Raw genomic sequence first — 17,835 nt, forward strand, 5'->3', positions numbered from 1 at the left:
CTCTCAATAACAGTTGCCCAGTGGATGTGATTTGTGGAGCGTATATATGAACTTTGCTACTAAATGTTTGGAGCCATGGGAGAGGATCATTCCCTCCTTTAGTTATAACAGTGAGTTGCCCTTCTTTGAGATGCTGGTACCCACCACAGACACGGTGAGGTATGGATACCTCATGGAAAAACTACTGTCTGTTAATCACTCTGTCCTCTTTACTGGCATCACTGGAGTGGGAAAGGTAAGACGGGCATATGTTTAATGTGATGTAAGAGTGTGTGAAGCAGTAAAGTTTTATGTTTCGTCACTAGAAACTGCTTACTAGGCTTATTGTGTGTTTTAGTCTGTTGTGGCACGGGCATTGTTGAACAGTGTCCAGGAAAAGGCAGGTTATGTCCCCGTCTACATCAACTTCTCAGCCCAAACTTCATCAGCCAGAACCCAAGAGATCATTGAGTCAAAACTGGAGAGGAAGAAAAAGAATATACTTGGTAAGGGGAATTTAGATACAATTATGGCGGGTGTGTAAACTACCATACTGAAAATCATCTGTGTGTGTATGTATCTCAGGTGCTCCTGCTAATAAAAAGATTGTGGTGTTTGTGGATGATCTGAACATGCCAAAGTTGGACAGTTATGGCTCTCAGCCCCCTATAGAGCTACTCAGACAGTTCCAGGACTTTCATGGTTTCTATGACAGAGAAAAGTTCTTCTGGAAGGAGATACACGTAAGCAACCCAGACACTTACACATAGAAAATGGAAACATAACACATGAGAAATATTAACAGATTTGTCCTTGTTTGACTTTACTGGCCTGGCATGGGAATTGAAAATTATTTCTTATTCAAAACCGGTTTTGTTTAAAAGGAAAAATAAATAAAAATAAACAGTGTAGTTTGAATGAAGTTCAAATTTCTGTTTTGTTCGATTCTTGAAGGTCAGAATTCTTCATGAGAATGCTGGACATAACACTAAAAAGCTCCCACAGTATTACCACTAAACAAACATACAGCACAGCCACTGTAGTCTAATTTGTGAACTCTCATGAGGCACTTTTTTTTTAATAAATCTTGCTCACAAATCCATCACAGTCTCATGACTCACTTGGACACCTTGAATTGATCAGAATGGATCTTGACTAAGTTTTTGTTATGTCAAAATAAACTCTTATGTGTACTTAAGTCTCTGTTATGTGTATTTAATGAGATTTAAATCTGTCTAATTACTAATTGGTGTGGATTTTGGAGGTTTATTGTAAATACATATTATAATTGTTTACTAGAACCAGAATTGTTACCTTTCTTAAGATTCCCATCCCTAATCCTGGGCAACTGCTGTGAGACCAGCAGTTTTCGCAGAATCCTCAGGAACCTCAATCCAATTTTATCAAGTGTTTTAATCGTTAAACATTTTCTCACTCTGCCTTCTCTCTATCGGGATAGAAAATAATGTATGTTGTAATGTTTATTATATAATGAGCGGCACTAATTCTTGATGTTTGAAGTAGCTGCTCTCATTTGATTGTTGTCTCACCTCGGGAATGATGCTTAATTATGTATTTTTCACACACCAGCATCAAGTAAACCCTCTGCTTGTTGAACACACACACTCATACACTTGTACAAACAAAGATAAAAGTGCATAATATAAACAAGGACAATTATGCGATTTGGCAAGGTTACAGAGAAATATGGTGATCTGAGACATTGCAGTCAACCTCAGTACTCATCAATCTCAAATATGAGTTACAATAAAATAAAATACAGAAATATGGCAAGAGGAAAGAACTCGCTGAGGTTTAAAAGGATGATTTGTGGTACTCAATTTAGCTTTGCCCTTGGAGAAACTGATTTGGGTTAGTGTAGCTCTGTGGTTGCTGAATATGACACTGCTTTGACACAGCAACATTTCCTGAATGATTTTTCTGTCATTTGAAGAGAAATTGTTCATTAAGTTTCTAGCTGTCAAAAAGGCTCTTTTAATTTGGGTTGTAATCAATATTACATTAATTTCTTCTAGTAAAGGTTTGATGAGATTAGTGGAAATGTCAAAAAAGTTAAATGATGTCCCTTGGAAATTTTTTCATATGCACTTATTCACCATCTTCTCTCTCCTTCTCCTCCCTAAAGGATATGACTATAGCCGCAGCCTGTGCACCACCTGGTGGAGGTCGTAACCCTGTGACTCCTCGTTTCATCCGCCACTTCAGCATGCTGTGCCTCCCAACGCCCTCTGAGCACAGCCTCAAACAGATTTTTAAGGTCAGACATATGGTAGCACTCATTTTGAATGAACATTTTTCTTTTAAAAGTCAACATGAAATCAAAATTGACCTATTTACTTTTTTTTTATGTGCTTGGTCTTATTGTGCTTGAGTCACCGCTGCACATTATTCCAAATAAATGTATCAAAATCAATAACTTGCTCTGCATCTGAAACAACTTTCCTTTTTAGTTGACATTATGATTTCCTTCCAACCACCTGGCTCCATCTTGTCCCTCTGGATAAAATCAAGTCTTGCTCTATTTTTTATTTATTTTTTCTCATTGAATAACCTGTTTCATTCAGAAATATGTCACATATACTGTATGCATGACAGTCAATGGGTAGCCAGCACTGTTTCATGTTGACTTTAAAGCTGTTGCATGCTGTGCCAGTCTGTTGACTTAGAAAAGGCAATGATCTTGAGCCAACTTAAGCTGTGTTCCCAAACCTGGTGAGCTGCCTACCTAGACAGCATATTAAAGCTGAAAGTATACTTCACTTGTATATTACAGCTGTTTGAAAAGGTAGGTACAATTATTAGTATACTAAGATACCAATACCATGTGTTGGCCAAAATTTAAGGCAGAATTTCATTATCCTTCTCAGATAAGTCAGTACCAGAATGCATTGCGACAATATTTTTCTTATTCTTCAAGATGATGGATGAGTTGAGAGAAATGTATTGAATTCAACACTGAATATAATGATAAAAAAAATATTTCAATTAACTTGGAACTGTTTTGACAAATATTTATTGTGTTACAGTTACTACCTTTCAACAACAAATACAAGACATTTCTGAGCCTTTTGTTTTTAAGAACACGTCAAGTTCTGTTCTTTTTCATGATGTTGCATGTCAATCTAGCTGTTTTTGAATTCATATTATGTGAACATTCCTTAAGAATCCCTTAAGCATCTGAATTGTGTTCAGTAAGCATGAGCCTTAACCTGCATAATTGGGCTTCCTCATTAAGACAACCCACCGACTAGATGAGTTTTAAAATATGCAGTTTTCCATATCTCTAGTAGCTTCCTATATAGAAAGTTGACAGCAGAGTAGCTCATTAAGAAATGGAGCTGTCCATGGTTATGAAGCCACAGCCTGAGAGCTGGAGTTGTCCATGGTTTTGAACTGACAGTCTAAGCGCATTAACTGGTCAATGCTGGAGCTGTCCATAGTGGTAAAGGTCTTCAGACAAACTTTACGCTTAGAAATATTACTATCCTAAACTCTATGCTTGCTGTGCAAACTGACTTCTGTTCTTATATGTGCATGTTTGTAGGCAATTTTAGAGGGTTTCCTCACTGAATTTCCCGTAGCAGTGAAGCAGGCAGCCGACAACATTGTGGATGCTGCTGTTGAGATCTACCATCGTATGAGTGTAGACCTGCTGCCTACACCAGCAAAATCTCACTACGTTTTCAACCTTAGAGACCTCTCTAAATGTGTGCAAGGTAAAAAACATTTCAGACATTTGCAAAGAATTTACCAAGGCTGCCATTTATTTATTTATTTATTTATTTATATATATATATAGCGCCTTTACAGGTGCTTTACAGTGTTACAGTGAGAACAGAGGCTATGGCAGGGTTGGCCAAGCAAGCAGAGTCCTGACCGGGGGTTAGGGGCTAGGATACGCAGTGGGATGGGCTAGGGTGAAAAGATGAGTTTTAAGGGAGGAGCGAAAACTGCGTAGTGTAGGGGACTGTTTTATATGGAGTGGGAGTTTATTCCAATGAAGGGGAGCCAGGAGGGAGAAGGAATGGAAACGGGATTGGGCACAGGGTGAGGGTGGGACCGAGAGGGACAGCAGAGATTGAGAGCGTAAGGGACTGGAGGGAACATAGTAGGTGATAAGTGCAGCCAGATAGGGTGGGGCAAGACCATGGAGGGATTTGTAGACTAGGGTAAGGAATTTAAATAAGCAGCGATAGTAAACAGGGAGCCAGTGTAGCTGGTGAAGAAGAGGGTATGAGAGGAGTGGGGGAGGTTGAATATAATAAGGGCAGAGGCATTTTGAATTAGCTGTAGTGGTGTGAAGGCGTAGGAGAGAAGGCCAAGAAGGAGTAAGTTGCAGTAATCAAGGCGGGTGATGAACCAGGAGTTTAGTGGCAGAGAAAGAGATGGAGGGGCGTATTTTGCGGATGTTGCAGATTTCTGGTGGAAACGACAGGTGCGTGTAGTGGCCGAGATATGATCAGCAAGGGAAAGGGCAGCGTCAAAGATGAGGATGAGGCTGAGGTTGTGAGCAGAGTTAACCAGAATGAGGGACAGGGGAGGAAATGAGATGGTGGGGGTGGGAGGGGGGGGAGAAGGAGAGGGGAAAAAAAGGATTTCGGTTTTTGATGGGTTGATAAGGAGGTATTGGCAAACCATCCAAGATTGGATTGCAGTCAAACAAGCAGTTATACGGGCAGAGAGGTCAGGGGTGAAGGAAGGGAAGGGAAATAAAATATGGGTGTCATCAGCAAAGAAATGGTGGGGGAAATTAAATGAAGAAATTAGAGCTTTAAGAGGTGAGGTGTACAGAGAGAACAAGGGTCCAAGGACAGAGCCCTGGGGAACACCAACAGTCAGAGGGGAGGGGGGAGAAGTGAAGCTGTTGAAAGCAACAGCAGAGGTGCGGGAAGATGGGTATGAGTGCAGCCACTTAAGGGGTGTTTCAGAAATGCCGAGGTTGGAAAGGGTGGAGAGGAGAATGGGATGATTGACTTTGTCAAAGGCAGAGGAGAGATCAAGGAGAATGAGAATTGAAGAGAGGCCAGCATGAAAGGAGTTGGCCAGATGATTCTGGACAGTGAGGAGAGCAGTCTCCGTGGAATGGGAAGGACGGAAACCAGATTGAAATCGGGGGTAGAGGGAGTTGACGGATATGTATTGTGATATGTGAACTAGACGCTCAAGGAGTTTTGAAAAATTTGGAAGAAGAGAGAAAGGGCGGTAGTTGGCAGGGCTGGCAGATTGGGTGGTAGTTGGGTGGTAGGGCAGGCAGGGTCGAGAGTGTTGTTTTTTTTTTTTTTTGCAGTTTATAACAGTAACAATTTATAAATTGCACACAAATCACAATGCATCCATAACTCATAGCCTTTTTGTCCAGAGTATTTGGCAACTTGAGTCTAGTGCTTAAATACACCAAGGGCTTGTAAAGAGCTTCCAAATGGCCAATAAAAATGCTCTTTCGTAATTTGACAGGAGACTTGGGGGCTGCTAAAATGTTCTTTTATCCTTTAGAACCCATCCAGGTGCTGAATTGAAGGCTTGTATAAATACTGACAATGTGTTTAAAACCAATCAGCACAACCACCATTATGTTTTTATGTGTGTTTTTATTAACAAAAGGTCACAGACAAGTTAATCTATTACTGTTCATTGATCTGTAGACACAGAATTGATTCTTTACCACAAGTCATTCTTATAAAAGGAAAGACATAATGAAGAATCTTTATTTATGTTAAAGAAAATCATATAAATTCTCTGCCTGTGTATGTGTGTTTCTGTATAGGTATGTTGCAGTGTGAGCCAACTACAGTGAGAGATCAAACCCAGATCTTCCGTTTGTTCTGTCACGAGTGTCAACGTGTTTTCCACGATCGACTGATCAACAACGAGGACAAGAGCTATTTCAATACTATGATCTCTGAGATGGCCAGTAAGTCTCTGACCCTTGAATCCTTTTCACTGTTAATCTCTTTGTCCAGTTTAGTCCAGACAATTTTGAAAGCATATATTCTTAATGGAATATTGCAATACAATATACATTGAAATGTCTTTCAGTAGGTGGGTAGAGAGGTGGCCACAAAGTCGAAAAACATTATTTTAATTTTAATAGCAGCGTCATGATGTATAAAAGCTGTTTTATTGCATATGCTGATATCGTAAAACGCTAACTGTAATTCATACTTACAGTTCAATTCATAATTGCAGCCTCAAAGTCCCCCTGTAGTCAATTTTATCCTCAAAACTCACCCTTGATCACCAAAATGACATATTTAAAAGTTTTTTTTTCCTTGAATTTTTTTCTTAAAGGGATAGTTCACTTTGAAATAAATTTTTGGTATGTTTTAGCTTACCTCAAGGGCATCCAAGATGTAGGTGTCTTTTTTTCCGCATTAGTTTCAGTTTTGATATTTTTAGGTCAAACCGTTCTTGTCTGTCAGTCATAAATGCAGGTCTATGGTCATTATCTCAAAACACAAGCACAGAGTCCAAATTAAAACAATTTCCCGTCGTCCAAATTAAACAATTCCCCATCGTAAGTACACATTGATGGCCTAAGACACGAAACGAGCGGTTTGTGTGAGAAAACGAACAGTATTTATATCGTTTTTACCGCTTATACGCAGCCATGTCGAAGTGATCTGATCTGACGTGTACGCAGACTGGTGCATAGATATATACACTAGATGTCGCCTTAAAGATATTCGTTCCAATGAACTGCTGTAGACAAGGCGACATCTAGTGTGTATATATCTATGCACCAGTCTGCGCACACGTCAGATCAGATCACTTCGACATGGCTGCGTATAAGAGGTAAAAACGATATAAATACTGTTCGTTTTCTCACACAAACCGCTCGTTTCGTGTCTTAGGCCATCAATGTGTACTTACGATGGGGAATTGTTTAATTTGGACGACGGGGAATTGTTTTAATTTGGACTCTGTGCTTGTGTTTTGAGATAATGACCATAGACCTGCATTTATGACTGACAGACAAGAACGGTTTGACCTAAAAATATCAAAACTGAAACTACTGTGGAAAAAAAGACACCTACATCTTGGATGCCCTTGAGGTAAGCTAAAACATACCAAAAATTTATTTCAAAGTGAACTATCCCTTTAATGCCTTAAAATAGCTTGACTGTAACTCTAAATCCTTGCCTCATTTAGTATACGCGGTTCTATGAATATGCAAATTAGCCCTGCCTCCACTCACCTTGGTTTAACAGGTAGTGACGTCAATAACACCAGCGATCTCAAACCACGTTTTTGAGACTGTCTTTGGTTCACTGCAGTTTTAAGGAGAAAATACTCAGCAATGGTGTTGACTTATGAATTTTCACATGGTTTGTTTTAAAGCATTTTAAAAACACCACGTAGAGATATAAACAGGCCACAGGGGGACTTTAAAAGGATTTTTCAAACATTAGTTTATTCAATTTTACTTCTTAGAAAGAGGCAAGTAGGTCAGATTAAAACAATGTTATAATCCTTCTCATTTTGCAGTGTGACTTATCAGAATGTTCTATTTATTTTTGTTTTGCCCCCAATCTGTCACCCTTTACCTAAAACTTTAGTACCCTGAACTGCTCCTTTTGTCCAACAGGTAAACATTTCAGCATAAACATAGAGCCAATGTACTTTGTGAACCAGCCCATCATTTTTGGAGATTTTATCAAGGTAAAAGTACTTTTTTGGATTGTTCTGTCTGTTTTGCATCTGTCAGTGGAATGCTTTAAGTGTGTTTACATTTTACTGTTTTAAACTGCCGTATTTAGCTAGTTAGAGCAATCCTTTTTTGATTTAATGATGTTTAGATAGTATTTTCTTATTAAATTATTGAATGCATATTGTGCAGGTTGGAGCAGACAAGGCTGACCGTGTCTATGAGGATCTAACGGACATGAAAAAGATTCGCCAGGTGCTGCAGGACTACCTGGATGACTACAACACGACCTTTGCCAAGGAAACCAAGCTTGTGTTCTTCCAAGATGCCATTGAACACGTGTCTCGGTAAGCAAGCAGCTTGCCTCTTCATCTGGTGATCACAAAGAAGGTGTTCAGATGACCCCGCCATTCAGCCTGGGCATCGTGATCCGTTTACCAATAGAATGTTTTTTATCATCCACCCAGTTGACCTTCTTTTCTTACCATACATCTCTTCCCCTGTCAACAGAATCGCCCGCATGATTCGGCAAGAACGTGGCAATGCCCTGTTGGTTGGTGTGGGGGGCACAGGAAAACAATCTCTAACACGTCTGGCTGCTCACATGTGTGGTTACCGCTGCTTTCAGATTGAGTTGTGCCGTGGTTATAATTACGAGAGCTTCCACGAAGATCTGCGTAAGCTTTACAGAATGGCAGGTGTGGAAGGCCAGGACATGGTCTTCCTCTTTACAGACACGCAGGTACAATCAAATAATCTGTTTATAAATGGTCTATTATAATTCTATACGATTTTGTACAAATAACAACTAAAACACTAAAAACTAAAATCAGCCATTTTAAATGCTACAAGTAAACATATGCATCACAATATAATAATGAACTGTATGGATATTTATTTTGAGATTTCCTAAAGGTTACATTTAACTTTTAAATGATTAGTGTTTTTAAATATTAACTGGAATGATGGCAAAGGCATTCTGAATATAAAAACAGGGGAAATTATCATGTACATGTACAATCACAATAAATATCCAATATTGGCTGATATGTGTCCAATATTGGCCAATTTACTTTGAAAATGTATGTAAAATCAGCCTATAACTGATATGTTACCAATATTGTGCATACATATTGTCAGTCCCAAACGCTAAAGGTGATGATACACAGTCTTTTTCGGCAATGTTGCTGGGCAATGTTGCCGTCAACGGGCAACCAGGTGAGACACAGGGCTCACGACCGATCTAAAGTATCCAGATAGAAATTCTCAATGGGAAAGTGCCCAAGCAACATTGCCTGGCAACATTGCTCAAAAAAAGTTGCCCTGTGTATCATCACTTTTACTGTACAGGAAAATATGAGATATAAATGTTAGCTTATTTTGAATTTGTGTCCCACAAAAGCATCTGCATCCATGACATTTCTGCTCCATTCTGTCCTTTCAACAGGGAAAACAGCTATTGTCTGAATGTTTTCAATGTCAGTTCAATGCCAGTTTACAAATTTCTTTTTATGAGTTTTTTTGTTGTTGATTGATTGATGGGAGTTAAAATAAGGGTCTAGAAATTGGAATGCTTGCCCCAGTCTAACCCAAAACCGCACCTCTCCAACAGCCTCCTGTATCCAATTCAAAAGTTATGATTTATTGATATCCTGATATGAATCTGGATGCAGAGAGGTTTTCTCAGAGCTGTGGAGTAGACAGTAGGTCATCTGTTATGACTCCGGGCCCTCTGCCAGTACTGTAAAGTACTGTCTTGCCTCATGAAAGCAGAGACTACTACTGCTTTGTGATTCAGCATTCAGGTTTGGCAGCAGTAATGACCCCCTAAATTATTTAATGTGCAGTTCCTAACGAGACAGACACAGACTGGTGCTATAGACATGAGATATATGTTGTGAAGTGTGCGTGTGTGTGCTTGTGTGCCCATCTGTACAGTTATTTACTAATGGGAATAAGAATCTTTGATTGTATAGGCTGTTTTAAATGTCATTTATTTTAGTGTTTTGATAGACTTAAGGGAGTAAACTTAAGGGAGAATCACACAGTCGAAACATTGTTTTTCAAACTTGCCCTTAGAATGTGTGTGACCTTCCAGTTTAAATTCTATATCTGAAATACCCACAAGTGTGTGTGTGTGTGTGTATGCAGACCAAAGTGTGATAGGTTTGAGTGAGGAACAGAATGAAAATTAAGTAATCATTCACTGAAAATGTTCCTCTCTGATTTATTATCTCATTTAAAAATTAATGTATTCAAACTCAGCCCTTCAAGACATGCCAGATTTTAAATCAATGATGCCAAATGGCATTAATTCTTAAAAGTGATGCATCAAAATGTTTAAATCTTTGTGGCCGAATGATATTGTTTGACCATGCGATTTTGTTTTTCTCATCTGCTTCAGATTGTGGTGGAAGAGTTCCTGGAGGACATTAATAACATGCTGAACTCTGGTGAAGTACCAAACCTCTTTGAGAAGGATGAACTAAAACAGGTGCTGGCTGCCATTAGCCCCAAGGCCAAAGAAGCTGGCATTTCTGAAGGAAACAGGGATGAGGTGTGTGATACAACCAATAACCATCCAATCTCGCAACATGACCTTAAACAAAACATTGTGCAAATCGTCACTATTTGTTCTTAGCTGGTCTAGTGTTCTGTTTAGATGTCAGTTGTCTAATCTCTGTTTATGTCTTTGTGTCTCAAGGTCTTCCAATTCTTTATCTCTCGTGTTCGTGAGAAGTTGCATATAGTGCTGTGCATGAGCCCTGTGGGCGACTCCTTCCGGTCACGTTGCCGCATGTTCCCTTCGCTAGTTAACTGCTGCACCATCGACTGGTTTGTACAGGTGAGAATCCGCCTCTTCCCTTTTATCACTCCCTTATCCTTTCAGACAGAATCTTACTTCTGCTTCTTCAAACCAAAATTACTGAGCAGTGAATTAATTTAACAACTTCACCACTAAACCCCTGTGCCTGTGAAAACCCTGTGTTCTATTCAGATTCCACCTGCAACCACACTTAACCAGCTGCTGTATGTGCTGGAATAGTACTTCACTGTGCATATTTAAATTAAGTTTGCACACGTTTCCTCATGTTCCATAGAGAGGAAACATGGGTATACTAAAAAGAATAACGGTGACTTAATTTAAATATGCACAGGCAAATCACATACAGTAATGGCTTATTACAGATCGTGCCTTATTTACAAAAATCAGTGCTAATTACAAAAAGCTGGTGGTAAGCAGAGTTTCAAACGGGTCGCAATAACGTCATGCAAATAGCGTTCGGCACTAATGGTGCGTTCAAGTCCTCCTGGGAAGTTCATATTTACGTAGTGGGAAGCCGTGTTTACGACAGCAGGTGCGTTCAAGTCGCTTTCATCGGAGTAAGATGGCGGTGTACTTACTCTTAATTAATTAGACAAAAATACAGCAGGTTCTTAAACTTTAGTTCTAGTAAATGAAGAACAAAGAAATGTGTATCAGGTGTGTTTTGCTTTTTTATGTTTTTAATTAATTTATGAAGCCACTGCAAACTTTATTGTTATACACTCACCTAAAGGATTATTAGGAACACCATACTAATACTGTGTTTGACCCCCTTTCGCCTTCAGAACTGCCTTAATTCTACGTGGCATTGATTCAACAAGGTGCTGAAAGCATTCTTTAGAAATGTTGGCCCATATTGATAGGATAGCATCTTGCAGTTGATGGAGATTTGTGGGATGCACATCCAGGGCACGAAGCTCCCGTTCCACCACATCCCAAAGATGCTCTATTGGGTTGAGATCTGGTGACTGTGGAGGCCATTTTAGTACAGTGAACTCATTGTCATGTTCAAGAAACCAATTTGAAATGATTCGAGCTTTGTGACATGGTGCATTATCCTGCTGGAAGTAGCCATCAGAGGATGGGTACATGGTGGTCATAAAGGGATGGACATGGTCAGAAACAATGCTCAGGTAGGCCGTGGCATTTAAACGATGCCCAAGTGGCACTAAGGGGCCTAAAGTGTGCCAAGAAAACATCCCCCACACCATTACACCACCACCACCAGCCTGCACAGTGGTAACAAGGCATGATGGATCCATGTTCTCATTCTGTTTACGCCAAATTCTGACTCTACCATCTGAATGTCTCAACAGAAATCGAGACTCATCAGACCAGGCAACATTTTTCCAGTCTTCAACTGTCCAATTTTGGTGAGCTCGTGCAAATTGTAGCCTCTTTTTCCTATTTGTAGTGGAGATGAGTGGTACCCGGTGGGGTCTTCTGCTGTTGTAGCCCATCCGCCTCAAGGTTGTGCGTGTTGTGGCTTCACAAATGCTTTTCTGCATACCTCGGTTGTAACGAGTGGTTATTTCAGTCAAAGTTGCTCTTCTATCAGCTTGAATCAGTCAGCCCATTCTCCTCTGACCTCTAGCATCAACAAGGCATTTTCGCCCACAGGACTGCCGCATACTGGATGTTTTTCCCTTTTCACACCATTCTTTGTAAACCCTAGAAATGGTTGTGCGTGAAAATCCCAGTAACTGAGCAGATTGTGAAATACTCAGACCGGCCCGTCTGGCACCAACAACCATGCCACGCTCAAAATTGCTTAAATCACCTTTCTTCCCCATTCTGACATTCAGTTTGGAGTTCAGGAGATTGTCTTGACCAGGACCACACCCCTAAATGCATTGAAGCAACTGCCATGTGATTGGTTGATTAGATAATTGCATTAATGAGAAATTGAACAGGTGTTCCTAATAATCCTTTAGGTGAGTGTATATTATATTGTTATGTTATAATGCTATCATAATCTGTGCAGGCAATTAGCTTACTTCGCTGTAAATTGAAAAGCCTGACAATATCACTGCCAAATACAGTACCTTTAAGTATTGTGGTAGTCCGCTATGTTTCTCACTGACATGCCTCAAACTTGTAAAGATCGGGGCTTAAAGAAAATCAACCTCAACTAATGTTCAAGCATTTAAAAAAAAAAATTTTTCTTAAAAAAAAAAAAAATCATAGAAACCTATTTTTAGATCACTATATTTCTGACACTGTTAGTTTTAGAATGAGACCAAACAGAATAATTTATTAACTCAAATTATGTGTTGCAAGAAATTCTACAAATATGCCTTCAAATGCTCTGACTAGTCTTGGTGTACATCAGGATTGTGAGCACATCTATTCTCCAGGGCCAATCTGTCCAGTAATAGCATGGAACATTGATAAGGGAAATTGCTACCCCAGTCCCTACACATATTAAAGAGTCACTTATGCCAGACAGGCAGCAGCATACTATGATGATAAGGAGCTGTCATCCTTGTATATACTTTTATGCTTTAAAAAGACTACTTATGCATTTCGTCCTCACTCATCCCTACACTTCCGTTCAGTTTTCACACAGTTTTTTGCTGGTTTTGGTTCAGGCCCTGAGAGAGAGAGAGAGAGAGAGAGAGAGAGGGGGGGAGATGGAAAATGAGTAAATAAAAGAGTCAAAGATTGTGCTATTTTAAGCTAAATTAATAGACCTTAGTCAGATTATTGAATTTGGTTCAACCAGACTTTCAACCATATTGAATTTAACGCAGATAAAAACGAGGCTGTGACTTACAATGGGACGCACTGTATAAAGGTCCTAGATCACATAATTTTCACAAATGACAACTTTTTAAACTGGTTCTTGGAGTTTTTGTCTACTGATAGTTTTTTTTCCAGAAATACGTTTTGACAGCGGAACAGTCGTATGTTGTTAAACAACAGTATAATCCATTAAACGCACTGTACCTCACTGCCTCGTTTTCATTCTTGTCAAAAATTAAATATGCTGCTACCCTGACTAGGCTATAAAGGGTATTATACAACAGTTAGTTCTCATCCTTGAATCTTGATTGGCTGAGTGGCGTTTCAAGAGTGAGTAACTCCAAATCTATATAGTTTATGCATGAATATATGAATAAATGCATGAATAACTTAAGTGTAGTTGAAAAAAAAAATCTAAATCCACAATCGCAAATAAATTGTCATATTTTAAAATAAATGGGTTTATAAAACTGCGATTGATCTAGGAGGTTGAATGGAAAAACCAATACATATTTTGCAGCAATCTCTAAAATAAATATTTGTAAAAAAAAAACAATTATGATTGGCTATATGGACATGTAAAATGCATAAACTTATTTTATAAATGTTTATAAACATACACCACAATCACATATAATATTTTAATAGAATAAGTTTAGATTTAATTTTGAATGAATATTTGTCATTTTCTGAACACTTAAAGAAGACCTATTATGCTTTTTTACATTTTGAAATTTTGAAATTTTGTTTATATTAGTTATAAAGCACTAAGTCCACTCCTAACGGAGTTATTCTTTATACGTAAACGTAAACGTCACAAAAACATATTCCTCATTTAAATAATTCCTCCCCAAGGCATACAAAATCAAGACTTTGTAAAAGGGCATAATATGGCCTCTTTAATATTAGCTTTTTCTTTAGATTTCGTGGACACAAATGGTACTTATTTATAGAATGACGCAGAGACGGAAATCTGATTCTAAAAAAAGGGATTGAGCTTCACACACATACAGATGCTCTGGCCCCATCATTCAATATCTTTTTGTCTCCATTCATTTGTTTCATTCTATTATCTAATGAGACGCATGTTGACTGACCTCTGTGGGCTGTTGTGTACCACAAGGTGTTCTGCTAATTACTATAAAGTGTGTGTAGTGCGTTTGCATCTAGTGTCGATTTTATTTGTTGTGTTGTTTGTTGTAGTGTAGTGATTGTGGGTGTGATGAATGACTCAGCGCTGGCCAACTGCAGCTGCTCATTAGCGTTAAGCTGCAAGCCCATACGGCTGTTCACCCTGCTTTTATTTGCTTATTTTTTTCCATCACCGCGTGTTTGTTTACTTGTGTATAAACACACGCTCACACTCGCCCCACATATTTCAAGGTGACAGCTATGGTTCTTGCTGGATGAAATGAAAGAATAGTTTATTATAATGTCTTCAGTGCGATCTGCATTATATTTTTGTACTTGGTTTGTGGAAGCTAATATATTACCATACATAAAAAAGTCATAAAAAGGAAATGAACATTTAAAGGAATATTGCATCCAAAAACGAAAAAACAACAACTGTAATATGCAATTCACATGTTAGAAAATGTAACTGACTGCCACAAATGTATTCTTTCTTTCCATGTTTATTTTTCAGTGGCCTCGTGAGGCTCTGCTTTCTGTGTCCCAGACCTTCTTTCAGAACGTGGATTTTGGCAGTGAGGAGATGAAGCAGTGTTTTTCAGAGATGTGTGTAGAGATCCATGTTAGTGTGACCGACATGGCAGAACGTTTTTACTCTGAACTGCGCAGACACTACTACACCACGCCCACCTCCTATTTAGAGCTTATTAACCTATACCTGAGCATGCTGGGAGAAAAGAGACAACAGCTGCAGGCGGTGAGGAGGCGAAGCTATGGATGAGCGAAGCAAGATGCATAAATATTCGATGTTGTTTCAATGTTTGGAATGTAACATGTATTTGTTTGCATAGGCACGAGATCGCGTGAAAAATGGTCTTACTAAATTGCTGGAGACAAATGAAGTAGTTGATAAGATGAAGCAAGACCTCTCTGCACTGGAGCCCGTGCTTGAACAGAAATCGATTGATGTCAATGCTCTGATGGAAAAACTTGCTGTGGACCAAGAGAGCGCTGACCAGGTGTGTGTATTAATAATAATACAACCATTCTGCCTCTCTTTACACAGGATCTCTCAATTACCTGTATATTAATTCTATTTTTTTCCACTTGAAATGTTGTCCACTTTGAAAATCCCCAAACAAATTATTGCTTTTTTATTTTTCATACGTACTCAATAATACTCGTAAAAGTATATATTCTAACAGTTAACATTTACTTTTATTGACCTCTTTACTTCTAGTTACTTCTTTACTATTGACCTTTGTAGGTGCGTAGGGTTGTGAAGGAGGATGAAGCTTTAGCTAAGGTAAAGGCAGAGGACACTCAGGCCATCGCAGAAGATGCACAGCGTGATCTGGATGAGGCTCTGCCTGCACTCGACAGTGCCAATAAGGCCCTGAATTCCCTGGATAAAGCTGACATATCAGAGATCCGTGTCTTCACCAAACCACCAGACCTCGTCATGACTGTAATGGAGGCGGTGTGCATTCTGCTCAGCAACAAGTGAGTTTTGTCTTTATATTATATTGTATTATATTTAGTTTTGCAGGATGGAGTCCCAAAACCCAGAAATGAGCTAACAGTAGCTATGTTTCAACCCAAAGGTGCAAATTTAACCTTTGCGCATAATTAAAGTATAGCATAAAAAGTTTGCAGATAAAGCACCTTTTCCATCTCGTGTTTCATTCAAAAACACTAATTCATCCAATATCGAATCAAGTCTTGATGAATGATTCATAATAATATAATTATTTAAAATAATTGTTTATTTTGTTCAAATTTGTTCAAACAAATCTTTTAAATAGACCAGTGTTTCCCAACCCTTTTTCAGTCACGGCACCCTTTGAAAATTGTCAAAACTTTTTGGCACCCTACACTAGTGTTGTCACGATACTACTTTGATATGATACCTTGAAATGTATCGATTTTCAATACCACAGGGAAGAACCACCTACTGTCATATAGATATTTTTAATATTATCAATTTTTTTTGTCCATCCATTGAAAGTCTTGGAATCAGTCATGTCAATTTATAATGAAATCATGCGCAACCCCCACAATTCAACGCCGAAAACTTACGATTTGCATTATTATTATAAATTTGTGTGCGTTATTTGTTGTTATTAGAGACATCCGAGATTGATGGTACATACTTTTTTTTTTTTACACATTTTTGTAATTTGAAAAGGTTAGGGTTAGGGTTATTTTTACACGGCACCCCGGTTGGGAAACGCTGAAATAGACTAAAGCAATTACCATTTTGTCAGAACCTCTAGTTTGCATGTTATTTTGTTTAGTTGTCTGATGGTTTTTTTCTTCAGAATTGTGGGAGAATCACAATCTTCATTTTTACACACAAAAAAATCTTGATTCTCAATTTATCCAGAATTGTGCAGCTCTAGTATTTATTTAAACACAGTTTTATGTCTTAAGTGAAAGTAGACAGTTTGGAGAAAATGGTTGTGTCTATTTGGATCCGTCCATTAGTTCTTAAAGTGACAGTTTAGCCTAATAAACTTGCTGCTGAGTCCATAATGTTAATTCAAACAACAAAAGAAAAAGAGGAAGTCACTCACTGCTCTTGACTGAGTAACTTTAGTAGCTTTAATAAGGATTTATAAAAGAAAGACTATGTACTGTTATTTTACATTTAATTACTTTATTCAATTTCTGTAGGTAGTATTTCCTGTAGGTAGTATTTTCCTGAAAACTGCTGTTAGACCTATCTGACAAAATTTTTTCATTTGAATATTTGTTCTATTGCATTTGTTCTTATTTTTGTTTCTTATTTACTGACTGTTAAATTTCAGTTGACTAAATCTAGACTAAAACTAAAACAATTCAGATGACTATGATTAAAACTAAATGAAAATTTGCTGTCAAAATTAACATTGGTTCAAGCAACCAAAATCATAACTTCCTGGGAAATTGCCGTAAAATATCTGTAATAAAAATGGATGTTGCTGCAATCTGGGAAGCCACTGTGGCTCTTTTTTCCTACATTGTAAATGACTGGAGCCACAGAGCAAGCAGATGAAACCATTAAATGTGGTCGTGTTATCTTGTGTTTCGAGGTGAATACCTGGTGTTTATACGTGTTGTGTTTATACTTGTGGTCTTGCAAACTATTCTCACTTTCCAACTTGTATCTTAAACAAAAGTTAAAAGTGTTGTTGGAATCTTAGTGAGGGTGGCGCTGAAGTCATTTTTATAGAATTTTTGTTGAGGGAACCAACAGCCTTTTGCTGAGGGAGCCAGCAACCAACTTCCTGGTTGGCCTACAAAAATGTAATTCCTGCAGATTTATAGAACCTTTTTCTTTTGATATAGCCTAGGTCTTCATCTCATGTGAGTGTACAGGATTTTAAACATATTTATTAATAGTACTAGCATTTCTGCAGGGGTAAATCTTAAATGATGAAAAAAATGACTGCATTCACATTTAACCCCATGTAGCCCCCCTGTGCAGAATCATATTTAATCCGAG

At 38.4% G+C, this 17,835-nt stretch overlaps 1 protein-coding gene across 1 annotated transcript in view; it reads left to right on the forward strand.

Annotated features, from left to right (window-relative positions):
* dnah6 (dynein, axonemal, heavy chain 6) overlaps window positions 1-17,835 on the forward strand; it is a 127,018-nt gene that overhangs the window by 58,483 nt on the left and 50,700 nt on the right. Inside the window, exons 40-53 of the mRNA XM_082164569.1 lie at window positions 14-235; window positions 338-485; window positions 565-722; window positions 2,126-2,257; window positions 3,545-3,716; window positions 5,765-5,911; window positions 7,586-7,659; window positions 7,838-7,992; window positions 8,156-8,387; window positions 10,050-10,202; window positions 10,350-10,490; window positions 14,863-15,105; window positions 15,200-15,367; window positions 15,616-15,851. Of these exons, the coding sequence (XP_082020695.1) occupies window positions 14-235; window positions 338-485; window positions 565-722; window positions 2,126-2,257; window positions 3,545-3,716; window positions 5,765-5,911; window positions 7,586-7,659; window positions 7,838-7,992; window positions 8,156-8,387; window positions 10,050-10,202; window positions 10,350-10,490; window positions 14,863-15,105; window positions 15,200-15,367; window positions 15,616-15,851 (2,381 nt within the window). The remainder of the gene's footprint in view (window positions 1-13; window positions 236-337; window positions 486-564; window positions 723-2,125; window positions 2,258-3,544; window positions 3,717-5,764; window positions 5,912-7,585; window positions 7,660-7,837; window positions 7,993-8,155; window positions 8,388-10,049; window positions 10,203-10,349; window positions 10,491-14,862; window positions 15,106-15,199; window positions 15,368-15,615; window positions 15,852-17,835) is intronic.

Source organism: Leuciscus leuciscus (genome assembly GCF_965113295.1).
Source record: "Leuciscus leuciscus genome assembly, chromosome: 3".
Lineage (NCBI taxonomy): Eukaryota > Metazoa > Chordata > Actinopteri > Cypriniformes > Leuciscidae > Leuciscus > Leuciscus leuciscus.